This window comes from Abrus precatorius, unplaced genomic scaffold (genome assembly GCF_003935025.1).
Source record: "Abrus precatorius isolate BTA unplaced genomic scaffold, Abrus_2018 Scaffold8, whole genome shotgun sequence".
NCBI lineage: Eukaryota > Viridiplantae > Streptophyta > Magnoliopsida > Fabales > Fabaceae > Abrus > Abrus precatorius.
The window spans coordinates 29005228-29022524 of NW_020874428.1; the positions used below are offsets into that span (position 1 = coordinate 29005228).

At 32.2% G+C, this 17297-nt stretch overlaps 2 protein-coding genes across 2 annotated transcripts; both read left to right on the plus strand.

The window, feature by feature from the left end:
• Positions 1 to 1030: 1030 nt before the first annotated feature.
• On the plus strand, positions 1031 to 4579 carry LOC113846772 (plant UBX domain-containing protein 4-like). The gene is made up of 4 exons (XM_027475395.1): positions 1031 to 1356; positions 2679 to 2961; positions 3346 to 3441; positions 3788 to 4579. Exons 1-4 carry the CDS (start codon positions 1211 to 1213, stop codon positions 4166 to 4168), a joined length of 906 nt encoding a protein of 301 aa, XP_027331196.1. The 5' UTR covers positions 1031 to 1210; the 3' UTR covers positions 4169 to 4579.
• A 7426-nt stretch (positions 4580 to 12005) lies between these two features.
• On the plus strand, positions 12006 to 16914 carry LOC113846992 (homeobox protein SBH1-like). Its single transcript, XM_027475801.1, has 4 exons — positions 12006 to 12404; positions 12843 to 13089; positions 15950 to 16191; positions 16711 to 16914. The coding sequence occupies exons 1-4, from the start codon at positions 12015 to 12017 to the stop codon at positions 16912 to 16914; spliced, it is 1083 nt and encodes a 360-aa protein (XP_027331602.1). The 5' UTR covers positions 12006 to 12014.
• Positions 16915 to 17297: the final 383 nt, after the last annotated feature.

The following is a 17297-nucleotide window of genomic DNA, read 5'->3' on the forward strand; positions in this document are numbered from 1 at the left end:
TTTAAACATATTTTTTCGTGTGAACACTGTTTACAACTTTTTTGGGTATGAAAACTAAAATTAAAGAAACAAATTTTGTATACAGAAAAAAAATTTAAATAATATCAAGTTCCTATGCTTTGACTTAAAATTATAACTTAGTTTTTTACGTATAAAAGATCTATAAATTAGTCGTTATATATATATATATATAATTTAATTTTATCCTTAAGTTCAGAATATGTGATATCAAATAAGTAATAGATTAAATCGAGAATAAATGTAATATGAAAACTGATTTATAAATTTTTTACGTGTAAAAACTAACTTATAAATTTGAGTCAAAAATATTTTTATAAATTTGTGATACATTTTTAATTTATATTTTGATTTTGTTATTCATTCACACTTTCTCTTTCGCCTTCACTTTTAATTTCACTATATTCATTTTTCTTCTTTTGTGTAAGTTTAATGGAGGATAGAGTCTTTTTTCCTCTTAGTTTTTCATCATCAAAACTCAATTAACTATTAACAATTTTTACTAAATTTTCTTATTTTTTTGACCACTTCACTATTTTCATCCTCACTCTTACTCACATTCACATCGACACCCACCTACCTCAAACCTTAGTCCCTCATCAAAACTTTTTTTATTCTCAAATGCACTCTCATTAGTGTTGCTAACAATAAAATTACCAATTCATTCATCCATACCTTTATCAACTCTCTCAATACCATCAAAATCAATATACAAACTAAAGTTGTATCACAATTTTATAAAAATACTTTTGACTCAGATTTGTAAGTTAATATTTATTTATAAAATTTTATAACTTAGTCTTTACATATAAAAAATTTATAAATTAATTATCGTATTATATTTATTTTTAATTTAAATTTTTTACTTATTTAACATTATTTACTCTAAATTTATTGATAAAAAATAAATAAATATATATGAGAACTAATTTACTAATTTTTTATAAATAAACATTCAAGTCAAATATACAGAACAAAACATTATTTAAACCTACATTAGATGAAAGATTAAAAAGACAAATAGGAGCCACCTGGGTTAAGCGTTAAGCGGCGTAATATGATTACGCTGTGTACGCGCCTCCGACGAGCGTGACGTATTTAGAGAAGAGATTCAGCGAGCGAGGAGACGAGAAACTAGAAAGAAACAACGAGATTTTGTCTTCTCTCTCTCTCTCTTGGAGTAAGAACATCAATGGCGTCGAAGGACAAGAAAGCATCGAAACCCTCGACCAGTCGAGCTGGCAGGATCCGTACTCTCTCCGATCTTAACCGCCCATCCGCCGATTCCGACAGCGACTCCGATGACCCTCAGGAGTATTACACCGGCGGCGAGAAAAGGTTTCTCTCTCTCTATTACAAAACCCAATAATTAAAAAACTCAACTTTCCGAATTCTGTTCGTGTTTTCCTTGTTCTGTTGATGGGTCTTTTTTTCGGTGTTTGATACCATATGGGATTTGTTTTATTTGAAGTGTAGGAAACCTTTACATTGGGTTAATTAATTAATCGTAATCAGTTCCATGCTATGACGTGGTATGCATAATCCTGTTCTGTTAGCTTACCGATTCTTGCTCTTGTGACTGTGAGAGTTAACTTCAATGATCAAGTTGGTATTGGTGTAATAATAGGACCAGACAAAATGCTTTCGATGTTGAATTCTGTCAACAGGTTCTTGAAACCGTTTTAAACTCTAGTATGATTTATATATAATTCAAAATGCGGCACCATCATTCTTCAGTGCAGCTTTTTATGACTTCAGATTCTGAATGTTTGAAGCATGACATTTGGTACCTTCTTCCCGCCTTTTGCTGTTGTTACGTGGAGCTTTATTTTCACCCTTTTGAATGCTATCCCCCCACTTATCCTGCCACACTGCGTACTGCTTTGATATAGTTGAAAATCTTGTCCAATTCAAGATTAGTGATCAGATTACAGGTTAACATTTTTGTAGATATTTCATTACAAGAATCATTTTAGACTTCAATCAAAATATTTGGATTATACTCTTAACATTCTTTGGCAAAAAGTTTGAAAACTTGCACTAAGATTATTAAGTCATCAAAAGCAGCAAAATCTTATTTATGTTTATGTTTTGTCCGCTTATTCAATTATTGGTGTTGGGTTTTTTAAAATCCATTCAAATCCAGCCTAACTTGTCAAAGATGAGGGAGAAAATTCCTCAAAATGATGCCTTCTTTCATTTCTCAATTTTCTCCCCAGTTCAGGAGCACTTTTGCTTGTTCTTACTTTAATAATGATATTTACCTTTGAAGTCTATAGTGACTTATGTAAATCCTCATATGATCTCAAGCATTGTTCATGTGATTGTTTTAGCTACTTTATGTTTATAAAGTTGATTTGGAACTATATATTCATTATGCTTCAGTTATATGCTTCAAAGCATTTTTAAGTGAAAAGGTCACTTTTGACCTCCTTGATTGGAAGTGTTTGTGTTCGCATTTTGTATGTCAGATTGTCTTTGGATGGTATATAATCTTTTGTAGATTAAATGGGATTTGCATCTGTTAGCATGGTTGCTAAACTATAAATTTGATGTACCTATAAACATTGCTGAATTAGTCACATATATCTTCTAGACATCTTTAGTTGGTTTAATAATTTGTGACTTTTCTATTGGATTTAACAATTGTATATCTCCAGTGGAATGCTTGTCCAGGATCCTTCAAAAGGCAATGATGTGGATGCAATTTTCAATCAAGCAAGGCAACTTGGAGCTGTAGAAAGGCCTATTGATCAACTTCAGGAGCCACCCAGGTCAACAAGCTTTACTGGAACTGGTAGGTTACTCTCAGGCGAAACAGTGTCTGCTCCTCAGCAACCTGAGGCTGTTGTCCACAACATTGTTTTTTGGACTAATGGTTTCACTGTAAATGATGGACCCTTGAGGAGTTTGGATGATCCTGAAAATGCCTCATTTTTAGAGGTAACTGTAATTAAGGTTCTTACTCAAATTGATTGAACTATCAAAGAGGGAAAATACTGGAGGCAACAACATACAAGTGACCCAAAAAAAAAAAAAAATCCCTAGTGCTAGAAGATTGAAAATTTTCTGTGCATTAATCAGGGAATAATGTAATACTTATAAAAGTTTTGCTTGTAGGGTTACTTACTGCAAACTACCACTGGCATTCTCTATGAAGTCTGTATATTTTGCAATTAATTGTTCTAAAACTTGTTTACAAAATCTCATCATTTGACTATGTTGGAATGTCTCAGAAATCTGTATCGGAAAATAATACTATTACTTTCTTCTTGGTTATGTCAATGGTTTCTTGCGTTTAATGATACTTGTTATGTTTGATTGCAGAGCATAAAAAAATCTGAATGTCCGAAAGAACTAGAACCTGCAGATAGGAGGTCATCTGTTAATGTTAACCTCATAAGGAGGAATGAGAAGTATCCTGTGAGTTTTCTGTTTGAGTTCTTTGTTTTCTGTCTCTCTAATGTACTATTAAACCAGGATGAATTTGGTTGATTTGTCCTTTCATTTTAAAATGCAATCCATGTCTTTTTGCTTACGGATGATACTATGTCCAGTATACAAACTAAAAGTGCATTTTGTCACACTTGTGCCTCTCTAATTTACTATGAAATCAGGTTGAATTTGACTGCCTTTCTTTGTTAGTTCTAATTTTTTTAATATTTTCTTTTTGAAAAGCAATCTGGGTCTTTTTTATGCCTGATATTTTTTCATGTTCAATCTTGTGTACAAAGTATTAATTAGAGGCACATTTTTGTCGCACTTGCAGGAACCTGAAAAGTGCCATGTTCCATTTCAAGGTGTGGGAAGAACTCTAGGAAGCAGCTCTACTTCAGGAGCACCTGAGCCAACTGATTCCTCTACACCTCCAAACACTGCTCCAAATCCTTCTGCTGGCCTGGTGGTGGATCAATCATTACCATCAACCTCAATACAGCTTAGGTTAGCTGATGGAACCCGCTTGATATCACATTTTAATTATCACCATACGGTCGGTGACGTCCGAGCCTTCATTAATGCATCTAGACCTGGCGGTGCGGGGAATTATCAACTTCAGATGATGGGTTTTCCCCCAAAGCTTCTCTCTGATGAAACTCAAACTATAGAGCAGGCGGGACTGGCAAATTCAGTTGTCATCCAGAAGTTCTAGCAAGCTGCACAAAGACTTTTTGCTTTGTGGTCTTAACTATAGCTTAAATGCTCTGTATTGAAGTGAACCAGTTTTTCCTGCTTAAAAACCTGACGGGGTTTTCCATAGTGACAGTTTTAATGAGAGCGTTTGGACGTGATCCTGTTGTTGGCAAAAACAAAAAGGAAAGGGGTTCCGGGTTCTTATTTTCTTCTTGTTGCTGAAGTTTTATCAAGGAAAGTTGTTCTTCCTACCAGTTGGGCCTATTGGCTAAATTTGAAATGTATTGAATGAATACAAATGAAATGTTGGAAAGTTCACAGACTTGTCAGTTTTTGAATGTCTACTGAGCGTGGATGTGCTTCGTATAAACTAAGCTGCACCTTATCAGTAATTGCGCTGCATGTATATCATATTATACCTCAAAATTGTTCATACCAGGGAAACGAAAGAATGTAGAGATTAATACCTCAAGAAAGTATGCCATGAGTGTTATGGACGAAACAGGCTTACAGCGTTAAAACCCACGGCTATCTTACTTTGCCACATGACGCTCTTGATAGCCTAATACGCACACAAATATGATATTTTTAGTTATTACTCAGTTGTTCTAAATTACAACCATTGGCGTCTCATTAATAAGGAAAATTACTTTTGTACAATCGATTTTGTGAACAATTTCTTTTTTTTATTCTTTGTTCATTGGTAAGGCTTTTCTAAAGTGAGAAATACGTGAAATCAGAAAGTAGAGAATTTTTTAATAGTTGATATAAATTGTAGTTTTATGTATGTATACAAGGATTTTTCTAATGTAAGAAGAACGTATGTCATAAAACAGAGATATTTTTATTTTATTTTTGGGTTCCATAAAAAGCTATATGAAGCAGCAAACGATACAGGGCCTAGTCTAGGCCCGAAGTAGCTAAACTAAAATATCCATAACAAGAACAGACAAAGCCCGCATGCTTGATATGGAAACAATTGTAAATTTTTTGTTTTTGGTTGACGATATATTTTTAAAACCTGTTGAAATATGCTTTCGTTTCTTCACATACGGCACTTCTCTACAAACATAACCCATTGAGGGAGTGAGTAATATGAACATCAAGGGATTTTCCTTTTCAAAATAATTAAAAGTCATGCGAAGCTAATTTATTATGAAAATGTGGAAATTGATTCTTGTTCTGGCGATAACCACAACCACACCTAGCGCCACCTTCGTTATTCATCCTCCACCCATTCCAATCTTCCTTTGTTGCTAATGTTTGGGATTGGGCCCCAAATATGAACTAGTGCTACCATACCCCGCTCCTAGTGGCATGCCATGAACGAGACAAAAGAAGAATTTTGAAAAAGAATGTTGCATCTATTAGCCATACCCACAACTAGAAATACATTTCCATGTTCAGGTAATTATAGAAATCAAACTATTTCAACTCAGCTAATTTACGATCACGAGTCCCTCTAGGCTTGGCAATTAACACTTTGCCTTTCCTTCAACTTAACGCATGAGAATGTATTTAGTTTTTCATTAACATGAATCTAATGCATACAAATAAAATAATAATGATACTTAGTTGCATTTTATAGAAAAATACGTTAGCTCTATTCCAATAGAAAACTTTTGCTCGATGAGGAATGAATCAAAACATTGCCGCACAGTAGAACAACATCTAATAACCACTAACTTATCTTAACACCTAAAAATATCTTAAAGAAAAGATTCAAAAGGCATAACTAGTGCCCTTCCATTAACGAAAAGCTAAATATGCTTATGAGAAAGCAAGATTTTAAGATTTACTTTATGTTGGAAAATTGTGAACCAAAGACCAGTGAAGAAACATCAATTATTTCTAGCACCAACTTGTCAACTAGTAAGGTGCCATCTGACTTGCCGAGTGAAATTAAATTAACTTTAACAAGATAACTCATTTTGGTGGAGAGTACTAAGTACTAACATGTGGGGGCTTCCCCGTTATCTTGTGTGGCGCACAGATAATGTGCAACGGCAAAGGGTACCTTGGACCCACCACTACTTACTCTTCATTTATTCTTCTATTAATAACGTGTCATCCTAAGTGAATTTGTGTGATTAATTAACACTAATTGCATTGTTCCCATTGGTAGAGAATCTTATTATGTGGCAACACATGAAGTTCTGATTTGTACCCCCCCCCCCCCCTACTTCCAAGGTTTACTCCCTATCGTGTACTAACTCTCAAGTGGGGATATCATAAACTAATGAATATAATTTCTTAATAAAATTTGAATATAAAAGCTTTGAATTTCGTACATAATGTCAGGTATTATAGATTGAAAATAGAAAAGAAAAAAAAAAGCATCACAAATAAAAAAGAGAAAGGGTTGGAACAATTTTCCCTAAGGAGATCATGAAGAAAAGGAGGGAAAATGAAGAAGGAATAGCAGCCCAACATGCTATGAACAGGACGCAACATTGTTTATTCGGTGATTACTCTTTTTCTCCCCGTAAGCCACAGCTTTATTATGATTTGAATATAGATATTGACTCTAATCAAATCATAATAATCGGTCTACAAAGTGGAAAGGCCAATTATATCTATCAGCATAAAAGTAAAATATTAATGATAACTTAGGGATGGTAATATTAAACAAATAAATCACCAAATCTTTGGGATTGATGTCAAATTCAACAATTTCTTTGAATGACCACACTTAAATACAGATAAAGCCACCCTTAACAGTCGCTTGCCTCCTTAAAGCCCCATAAAAAATGCGGAATAACAGTGCTAATAGCCATCTTTTGGCTGTCAATAAAGTATATCCTGTAATCATTGATTTTGCCCAAAACAATTAAGCCTAGTGAAATATTGTTTTCCTTTTGGCGCAAAGGAGAGAAATTTACTTATTTTACGATATACATCCCTTGGTGACATCAAGGGCCAGAGCCAAATGTAATCAAAGTTTTATTTTTTGTTTTTAACGAGACCCCTATCAATATTTATACTTGCACATGAAATCTGTGCATGTTTTCACTTTGACTATAAGACGTTATTTATATGTATCACCATCAGTTTTGGTTGAAACAAGTATTGAATGCACGTGTCTAATACATTATACGAGTAATAAGAATGATTAGAATTATGGAGATGATAAATTTCATTTGTTCGACTTTTATTTCATTTTTTGGTGTTCGATTACCAATGACCTTTCCATCATCTTATTTTATTTAGAAAGTGAAGTGAAAGATTTTTATTTTTTTTTGAAATGTGATCTTCTTCCATCTCAGGTTGAGCACTTACACACCATAAAAAGTTAATATAATATATATAATCATTTATATATTAAAAAAATGTCAATTTTTTCAATCACCCCCAATAAGATCTCCTCAAACACGTTCACCATCTCTTTCTTTCCCTTACCAGAGGGCCAAAAAATACAAGTCGTGGTGGTGTCTCAACCTTCGCATATCATTTAATTTTTCGTGCGGTGTCGACTATTGAAGTGTGATTGGGAGAGCATAAAGATGTATTCGTTCTTAGTTTAATTTAAATATTCTGAAGACTTAGCCAACACCAAATTAAATATAGATACATTTTTATTTTATATATGATAAAATTATATGAATAATTAAACCTATTTTTATTAAGAATATTATATAATATACTCACATCAACTTTAATAAGATCATTAATTTATTAATTCTTTAACTAATATTTTAACAATATTATTATCTAAGTGTCGTGTCTTAAATTTTCTTACTATGATTTTGTACAAAAATCAATAAAATGATTTATATTATATTTTAATAAAAATTATTTATTTATTCGTTATATTAATTCATATGAATTGGTAAGAAAAGGATAAATATTTTGAAGAAAAATACTCTCTTATTATTACGAGAAGAAGAAAAATTTGTGAACATGCGACGAAGAAATTTTAAAATATGTCAGTGAAAAATTAATTTATCACTATTAATGGGAGTGTTGAAGTTATTTATTTTAGGCATACTAAATTCAGTTAAGGATTCAACACAAAAATTATCTTATTTAAAAGTATAATTAACAAAAATATTCCAATATTCACGTAATAAATTATAAATTTAGCCAGTAATATATTACACCATACTTGTGAAATGTAACTACATGACTTACTTCTATATAACATGTTTAACAACAAAACTTTTTATATTTGTCTCACATGCAAATTCAAGTCATTTACTATGACAAGAAGTTTTACAAGAATGTTAATATAATTTTAATGGGATCACAATAAGTCCTACTGTTAGTCATTATAAAACCAAAGTCATTACAAGAATGTTAATATAATTGTGTATAACTGATTAAGCCTGTAACTAAAACCATCTTCTACATGCTTGATGACTAATTGAGAATCATGTGTATAAAAATATTTAGATTTAATAATTTTTAAAATTAAAACAAAGTAAATAAAATATATTTATTATAGCGTAAAAAATCTTATAATAAAACTTCAATACATAATTCTGGTCAATATAAACTATCTAACTAATATACTAGCTAGATTTTGTTAATGTCAGACACAAACTTGGTTTTTACCCTTTATTTGATTGATACAGATAGAAAAATAAGTTTTTGAAATTTAAATAAAAAGATGTAAATATAATAATTTAAAATTTTTATTTCTTTGTTAATTTCATTAGCTAAATTAAAAATTATTATTATTCGTATTATTTATTTTTATTGCTCAAGTGAAGCATAATTTATTTATTTATTTTTAAAATCCAAAACATGTTTCTGTGAGCTGTAATAAATACAATGTTGGTCGAGGCTTCATGAGCTAAAACCTGGAAGTGTGCGACATTTGTTAGTCATTTCCTTCGCTTCCTTTTATTATTTTAAAAGAATTTTTTCATGTCAATCATGGAAATGTTGATAGACGTGACGTAAAGTGGTAAAATATATTTTGAGCTTCGACCCTTTGTTCATGAAAAAAAAATAAAAGCGAAAAAATATAGAAAAAATATTTAAAAAAGAAAAAAGAAGAAGAAAGCTTTGTGTAGCCTGAATGATACTATTTGGTCCCTCGATCACACTCACGTCACGGATTTGAGTCTACGATTTACGATTTAATTAACATTAAATTAAGGGTTAAGTAAGACACTCTGTGGGTAAGAAATTTGCTTAATGTTAGGAATTTGTTTTCGATGTAAACTATATTCCACCATCGTCGCCGATTTCAGGTAATTATTTTTCAGACTTATTTGTCCTATTTGATAATTCTATTCTGGTTTTTTTTCGTTCGATCAATAATATGCCCACTATATACATTATTTGTCATATTTTTTCAGGTAACTATTTTTCAGTCTTGTTTGTCCAATTTGACATATCTTTATTTATTTATTTTTTGGTTCATGTTGATTTCTTTTCGATCACTTATGTCTTCTTTGTTTTCGCTTGTAAACTTGTGTATGGTTTGGAAAAGTTTGATGATGGATGACAACAAGACACAGCTGATATACAAACCATTAATGATAAGATCTTGCGAGTTTTCATAAGCTGCTCTTGCAAAAGAGATTTGGTGACAAAGAAGATTAACGCCACTCATAATAAATAAAGCCATAAAACATGGAACACGCGCAAAATAGGAAACTGCCAAAAATCTTAGAAGCTATTTTTCGCCCAACACCTCCATACCTCAACTCAACCTTTTAGAATCGATTTTGGTCGCGGCAGAAAATAATCAAAACTGTTCAATGCACACAACGATTCCCATCAAAATATTACTGTCAAATTATATAAGAATATTTTTAAAGACTTGATTGCATAAACATTTTTCATAATTTTTAGATAATCCGTTTCTTGATTGGGATTACGATTCCTAACAGTGAGAACGTAGCCTGATGGGGAGTATTAATATTATAGGGATTATGAATGACATAAAAGGCTATGATGGTATTGCTAGGGAGAGAGAGAGAGAGAGGAAGAGACATTCGGAGTGTCCCACTAACTTTGGCAGCTTTATTTACATAGCTGCAGAGGTGCTTTTTCTCTATGGTGAATAATCTCATATTAGATACTATCGACAGCGACTGAATTGTAAGCATAATCAAGTCCAGTTCCACACAGGTTGAGACCATTTGGATATCTCAATTATGGAAATATACATGCTCCATCTCAGACAAAAATATTTCTATTTTTTAGCTATGTAACATTCCACAGTTTCACCAAACAAACCAAGTTCCATTGCCCCCCACTAAGTCTTAAATGCTCGTTAAATGTATATTCTTGAGTTGAATCTGGGAATTGTACAAATTTCAAAATAAAAATGACAATGGTAAATGGGAGCAGTAGTTTTAAGGGAGAAGAAAAGGCCAAACAGAAGGGAGAGGGAGAGAGAGAGAGAAGGGTGATTCCATCTCTTCCTCCATTCCGTCATCCATCATCTTCAGGATATAGAAAGGTGACTTCCTGCCTCTCCCTCGATTTGATCGTTCCTGCTCCTTATTATTATTCAAAACACATTAAATAAATCAATATACATATATTTCATTTAAAGTTATAAAGTTTAATATGTTTACTATTATATTTGAATAAAAAGTATTATTTATTAACTTTTTATTATATATTATTGATACATTTTAAGTAATCATTATTATTAAAAATATTAATTTCAATTTTAGAGTTTATTTTAATTAATTAATTTTCTTTAAAACATTTTCCATTAAAACATAATAAATATTAGTATTTTCATAAAAAAATTGTTATTTAAAAATATTTACAGTAAATTTTAAAATTTAAAATTACCAAAATTATTATTACTTTTTTAGTAATAATATTTTTAAAAATAAAATTTTATAAAAATATGCCATTTCATTATTTTTTATAAAAAATAAGCAACTAATCTAATAAAATTAATAAATATATTTATTTATATGAATAGTGAGTGAATATTTAGTAAATACATTTTATAATAAATAAAAATTAAATAATTAATACATTTAAAAATAAATATTTTTATAATTAAATAAAAAATAATGATAATTTTGCTTATAAAAAATCAGAAGAAATACTTTTTAAATAAAAATTTAAAAAGTTAATATTTTCTCTTGAAATGAAAATTTTCAAATAATGATTTTTTTTTGTTTTTTATTGAAAAATAAAAAATAATTATTTTTTATATTAGGATCTGAAAATTTTCTCTCTATTTTTATTTTTTCCTCCTTAAATCAGAAGATGCTGATGTTAACATTATTAATCATTATCTCTGCTAAGAAAGAAAGAAATGGGCTCTTTGTTTCTCTCTCCTGCTTTTGTTTCGCAGTGATGAGTGGCAGTGCAGGAAAAGTGGGGGGAGAGTAGAGTTTTCATTGGGAAGGTAAAACCCCGTTGTTTCCACTTTGCACCACTCTCCCACCATTTACATCATCCTTCACCTTCTCTCCTACGTTAATCGCTCCCTCTCCCTCTCTCTCTCTGCACCCCGCGTGCGCTCTGCTAAATCTCTCTCAGCTCTCAAGTTCAAGTGAACTCTCTAATGGGTTGGTTGGTCGGTAAGAAAGACTAAACACCCATTTTCCCAAGCAAATTTGTGCAGTCTTTGTCAGCAAAGCCAAAGGGGGAAAACAAAAACCCTCTTCCACTTCATGTAACTGACCAAACCTACAGCCACCACCACGTTCACTATTTTGGATTTTTCTGTAAAAGGCCTGAAACTTGTAGCATGAAATCCGGGAGAGCAAAACTAAGTAAAACTAGAGAGAGAAAAAAATGAGAAGGGTGTGTGCGTATCTATGAACGATTAAGGCAAGCTAGTTAATTTTGAAGTAGTGTGGTATATAATATACTAATAACTTGGGAGAAACGGATAAGAGTGTGAATGGGTGTGTCTGTGTATTGGTGAGGAAGAAATGGAGGGTAATTCTAGTGTTATGGGTTTTGGAGAGAATACAACTAGTAGTGGGGTTTGTCCAATGATGATGATGCCTTTAGTGACTTCTCATCATGTTGGTCATCATCCAATAAATCCTAATCTTAATAATCCCAATCCTAATCCTAGTGAAGACACAAACATTTCATTCCTTCCCTCGCCTTGCAATAATAATCATCAACACATAAACCGCAACATCATGCTTGACAGTAACCACAACGCCAACACCTCTGGGTTAGGGTATTTCATGGACATCCACAACACCAACAACGATGGAAGCTCCTCCTCCTCTTCTTCCGCTGTCAAGGCCAAGATCATGGCCCATCCTCACTATCACCGTCTCTTGGCAGCCTACGTCAATTGTCAAAAGGTGAGGAAGAAAATGGAAAAAAAAAAGAAGCTTAATCTTGACTCAACTCATGATATCCATTGACCAACGTTCCCCACTCTGGTGAAAAAGTAGATAAATATATGGACATCCAGTGATTGAAAATGATGCATAATTATTTTAACTTCTACACACTCTTTCCCTGGCAAGTTAGGATCCCTGTTGTGACATGTCAAGTAAGTTCTTTTTATTATAAAAAAGTCATTCATACTCGTGACAAATCATCACTATACCGTAAGAAACAAAGAAGTATATAGAAACAACTAAAAACCCTTTCAAGAAAAAAAAAATGATAAAAGCTAGCTTAGCTGTTCCAATTGAGCTTTTTTTTTTCTTACCGGTTGGTTTATTTTGCTTCATGGGAAGCATGATATTTTGTGATAATAGTTTATTTAGTTGGTGGACGTACCTACCTAGCAGGTTGGAGCTCCTCCTGAAGTGGTGGCTAGGTTAGAAGAAGCGTGTGCATCTGCTGCTGTGACAATGGCAGGTGGTACAGCCTGCATCGGTGAGGATCCAGCGCTGGATCAGTTCATGGAGGCTTACTGCGAGATGCTGATCAAGTACGAGCAAGAGCTCTCCAAACCCTTTAAGGAAGCCATGCTCTTCCTTCAAAGGATCGAGGGCCAGTTCAAATCTCTTACTATTTCTTCATCATCAGACACTGGTAACGACCTTTTTCTTCTCCAACTCTCGTTTATCTGTTTTATTATTTAAATTTTTCTTGCTTTAGTATTTGTGTATTTGATGTAGGATTAATTAATTGAATATCCATGCATGTCTGTGTTTTCAAGGATGTGGGTGCTGGTAAAATTGTGTTAAAGAACTTCTTGTCCTTGAGTTAAACCGGGTGCTTCGTCCACTTTTTCCTTTTTATTTTTAACCTTAAAAATATTTTTCTAACGTTCGGTTTTCTTTTTTCCATTGTGAATTATGAATGATTAATGGTGTTTATTATTTTCAGTCTTCTCTTCGCTTAAGAAAGTTTCAGTTTAAGTACTAGCATCAGTAACATGGGTACATATCTTCTGGGGGAGCCTTGTTAAACTTGTTTTTTCTTGTCAAAGTGTGAATCGCGGGGTACTTATCCTTCTGTATAACTCTCTTCTCGGTGTTAGTGCATTGAATAAACGTTGGCATCCTATAAATTCTTCAGTTCCTGCATGCCCTGATGATGTTGACATGATTTCAGCTTTTTTGGGGGAAAATACTAGTCTTTACCGAATAACTTGTTTCTGTATTTACTCCAATTGATATTTTCTAATCTCTTTTCGGCTGTTGCTTGATTTTACATCTGAATGTAACCAAAGACAAGATTATGCTTGAAATGAATCCCAACGATAGAGGGACCTGGCAGCTGGAATGTGAATAGGTTTCGTGACGAGTCTAGGGTTTCTTTAAACTAGTGCTTAAGAGTCAAGAGACTTAACTGCGCGGTAGTTGGTAATTTTGTCTGGTTGGAAATGTCAAATGCTTAATGCTGTCAAAATGCTGTCAAACCAGTGGCTTAAAGGAGGCCCTTTGAGGCGTGAAGGAGTTAACAAACAAACTGCGAAACTGTTGAATAATATATTAAATTTATGGAAAATCACATTTTCACTGCATTTTATCAAATAAAAATGAGTGGTGGCTATGTCTTTTACCATCTTTTCGATATATAGATTAATAACTCATGGTTTTGCCTTTTATTCGTGTCCTTGTAAAGATTCTTTCAAAGATTTTTAGTCCTCAGTAGAACATCTCTTACAAAGTTTTAGAAACATTTATTAGTTTTTTTAATATATTTGTGCTTTGTAAATATTAAAAATTTTAAAATTTTCAATAAGTAATATAATAATAGTTTTTCTTTAAGAGTAAATTTAGAATATTGAAACTATTTTTAAAAACTAATACATCAATTAATCAATTAATTTTAACATTTCTTAATTTGTGTAGGGATTTAATTGAAAGGATCTTACAGGGGAAATATTTGTTCATACTGATAAATTAAAATTTTTTGGTTGGGTGGCCTCAATAGTATCCTTTCGGCTAATTTGTTACACAGATCCTAAACAATGTAAATCTGCTGTAATAAGTACAATTAAGCATTGTATAATCACAGAACTAGAGTATGTATGTGCATCGTCATTATTTTACTTGTGTTTGTGTCTTCAGGTGCAGGTGCATATTGCCATGCTTCCTAGAATTGTGTCTTCGATATTATGATACTATTTATTTGTGTGTCTATATCTGGAAATGGATGGCCACCTGCCTTATCTACATATACATGGTGCTTATTGCTGATTGAAATTAACAATTGATGTGACAACCATCAATATGTGCCAAACTTTACTTCAAGAAGAATGATGACTATGATGAAAAATAGCAGGAAGCTTGTATATACTTCCCTGGATATAATTATAATCAAGCTTTCTCAAACTTCCAGCTATGTATGAGCCAAAAGTAGTGCATGTTTTCCTGTTAAGGCACGTAAAGGAACAAATGCTTCATGTTCTTGGTGCCCCAGTTATCGTAGTAGTCTATCCCAGGTTTATATTAATTTTGGAAAAAAAACGTGTGTGCTGTACAGTGTGTATCCTTGAAGTTTAACAAAATTATTTGTGAATTAAAAGGATTTCTGGTTAGAGTGTCCCACCCTTGCCAACATCTTTTGAGTTATTAAACAATTTTGCTTTTTCAATAGAATTATATTACTATTGTTGTTAGTTTTGTTGCTGTTTAATATTTCCCGATAGTTTTAATTCTTCCATGACTAACAGCAATGCCTCGAAGAGCATGCTGATTTTATGACTGTGTAGTGTATTGCTTTGATTATGAACCTTTTGAAGTAAATTAATTTGTACCCCTTTTTACTGTGTTTAAATGATCTTGTGATTGTCATTTCTGCATACAATGAAATGATCTTCCTTTTGGTGGGTCAATATAATTTATTAAGTAGCCTTACACAAGTTATATTGATGAAAGAAACACTAGACACATTCACTTTGAAGAACATATTTCTCTTCTCTAACCTTATTGGGTAATGTAGAAAATGGGGGTGGCTAGTGGTTGTTAAGAATAAGGTTCTATATGGACACTGGTTTCATTTTGGTTGCATCAATTTAAAAACTCACTTTTGTTTATCATTAATCATTTCCTAATTAATGCAAGTTGCACTTCTAGTCATCCTTCATCTAATTTTTCACCTCAGTGCAATTAAAATCGGCCCTAAACATGTGCATAACGTGGTGGCTTGCTAAATATGTGAAGGACCAAGAGTAATTTCTCCAGTGGTTCTCTGTGGTGTTCTTCTGTTCACTCTGAACTGGCATATTTATGCTTGCATTTGATATTAATCGAAGAGTCGCAGTTAAATTTTTTGTAATTGGTATTGATATTTATTGCTTACCTTGTACTTTCCAGCAGACAAATCTAATGATTTTGCATTAAGCCCTCCCCATGCTTTTTGTTTTCAAATTTATGATATCATAATAATTTATGCGTGAATTCTAGGGCTTACTTTAGTTGTTGATTCCTTTGATCATCAGCTTGTAATGAAGCTACTGATAGGAATGGATCATCTGAAGATGTTGATGTACACAACAACTTAATCGATCCCCAGGCAGAGGATCAAGAACTGAAGGGTCAACTCTTACGCAGGTACAGTGGATACCTTGGCAGTTTGAAGCAGGAATTCATGAAAAAGAGGAAAAAAGGCAAGCTGCCTAAAGAAGCAAGGCAACAATTACTTGAATGGTGGAGCAGACATTACAAATGGCCTTATCCATCTGTATGTTGCATCAATAATATGATCCTTTTCCTATATCTTAATGACGTTAATATGTTAATGGTGTTTTTTAACTCAAGTCATTGAGACTTAAATCCTTCATGTTGAATTCAAACATAAAAATCGCAAATTTTCATTAAAAAAATATTTATTATATAAAAATATCTAATTAAAAATTTAATGTGTTTTTAGATATTTAAAATCAGTTTTAAAGTCTAATGTTTAACATTTTTCATATGTTAACAAATAATGATATATATTATTTTATATCTTGTTAGCCAGTGTTTCAAGGCACAAGATGAAGAATTAAAAGTAAATGTTTTTTAATTATAAATCAAGATGCATTGAAAATTACAAAAGAGGTTTGCTGATAAGTTTTTTGAAAAATAAAAATTACTTTTTTAACTGTCATTAGAACGATAGATTAGTATTCATCTCCTCTTGTATGTATAAAACAAGTTACAGTAGCTTTTAGGGGAACGCATTTTCAAGGTTTTATTTGCTTAATATATACGTCAACAGGAATCGCAGAAGCTGGCTCTCGCAGAATCAACAGGTCTGGATCAGAAGCAAATTAACAACTGGTTTATTAATCAGAGAAAACGGCACTGGAAGCCTTCAGAGGACATGCAATTTGTGGTGGTGGATCCAAGCCATCCACACTACTACATGGAAAATGTTCTGGGCAATCCCTTTCCCATGGATCTCTCCCACACCATGCTCTGAAAAACACTTTGGTGGTTTTGTGATCTGAAAGTATGTATTGTATCCAAATATGCAAGGCATTCATAAAAACATAATAAGAATGTTACTTCAATTAGTGACGATATTTATACAGTAAAAAGTGTTATAAATATGTATATCTTTAACAATTGTGGTTACTATTATTCACTATTTTCCCGTTAAGAAATTAATTTTCTCTAGTTTAGTGCATGTTTGGAGATTTTTTTTTTCAAAATGAAAATTATGGACTTTTTAAACAATAAATTGAATTTAACATTTGAATAATAATGTGATTGCTAATCCGGATCGTTTTTTGGTTAAAATTTATCCAAAATGTTAGGAAAATCGACAATTAGTAAACAAATATTTTAGTACTTGTTGAAGAA

Excerpts from the sequence above, each read along its gene's own strand:
- LOC113846992 (XM_027475801.1), top strand. The coding sequence starts at position 12,015 with ATGGAGGGTAATTCTAGTGTTATGGGTTTTGGAGAGAATACAACTAGT. Across the intron at positions 13,090-15,949 it reads TTCTTCATCATCAGACACTG|CTTGTAATGAAGCTACTGAT; the intron begins GTAACGACCTTT and ends TTTGATCATCAG. Across the intron at positions 16,192-16,710 it reads ACAAATGGCCTTATCCATCT|GAATCGCAGAAGCTGGCTCT; the intron begins GTATGTTGCATC and ends ATACGTCAACAG.
- LOC113846772 (XM_027475395.1), top strand. The coding sequence starts at position 1,211 with ATGGCGTCGAAGGACAAGAAAGCATCGAAACCCTCGACCAGTCGAGCT. Across the intron at positions 1,357-2,678 it reads TACACCGGCGGCGAGAAAAG|TGGAATGCTTGTCCAGGATC; the intron begins GTTTCTCTCTCT and ends GTATATCTCCAG. Across the intron at positions 3,442-3,787 it reads GGAGGAATGAGAAGTATCCT|GAACCTGAAAAGTGCCATGT; the intron begins GTGAGTTTTCTG and ends TCGCACTTGCAG.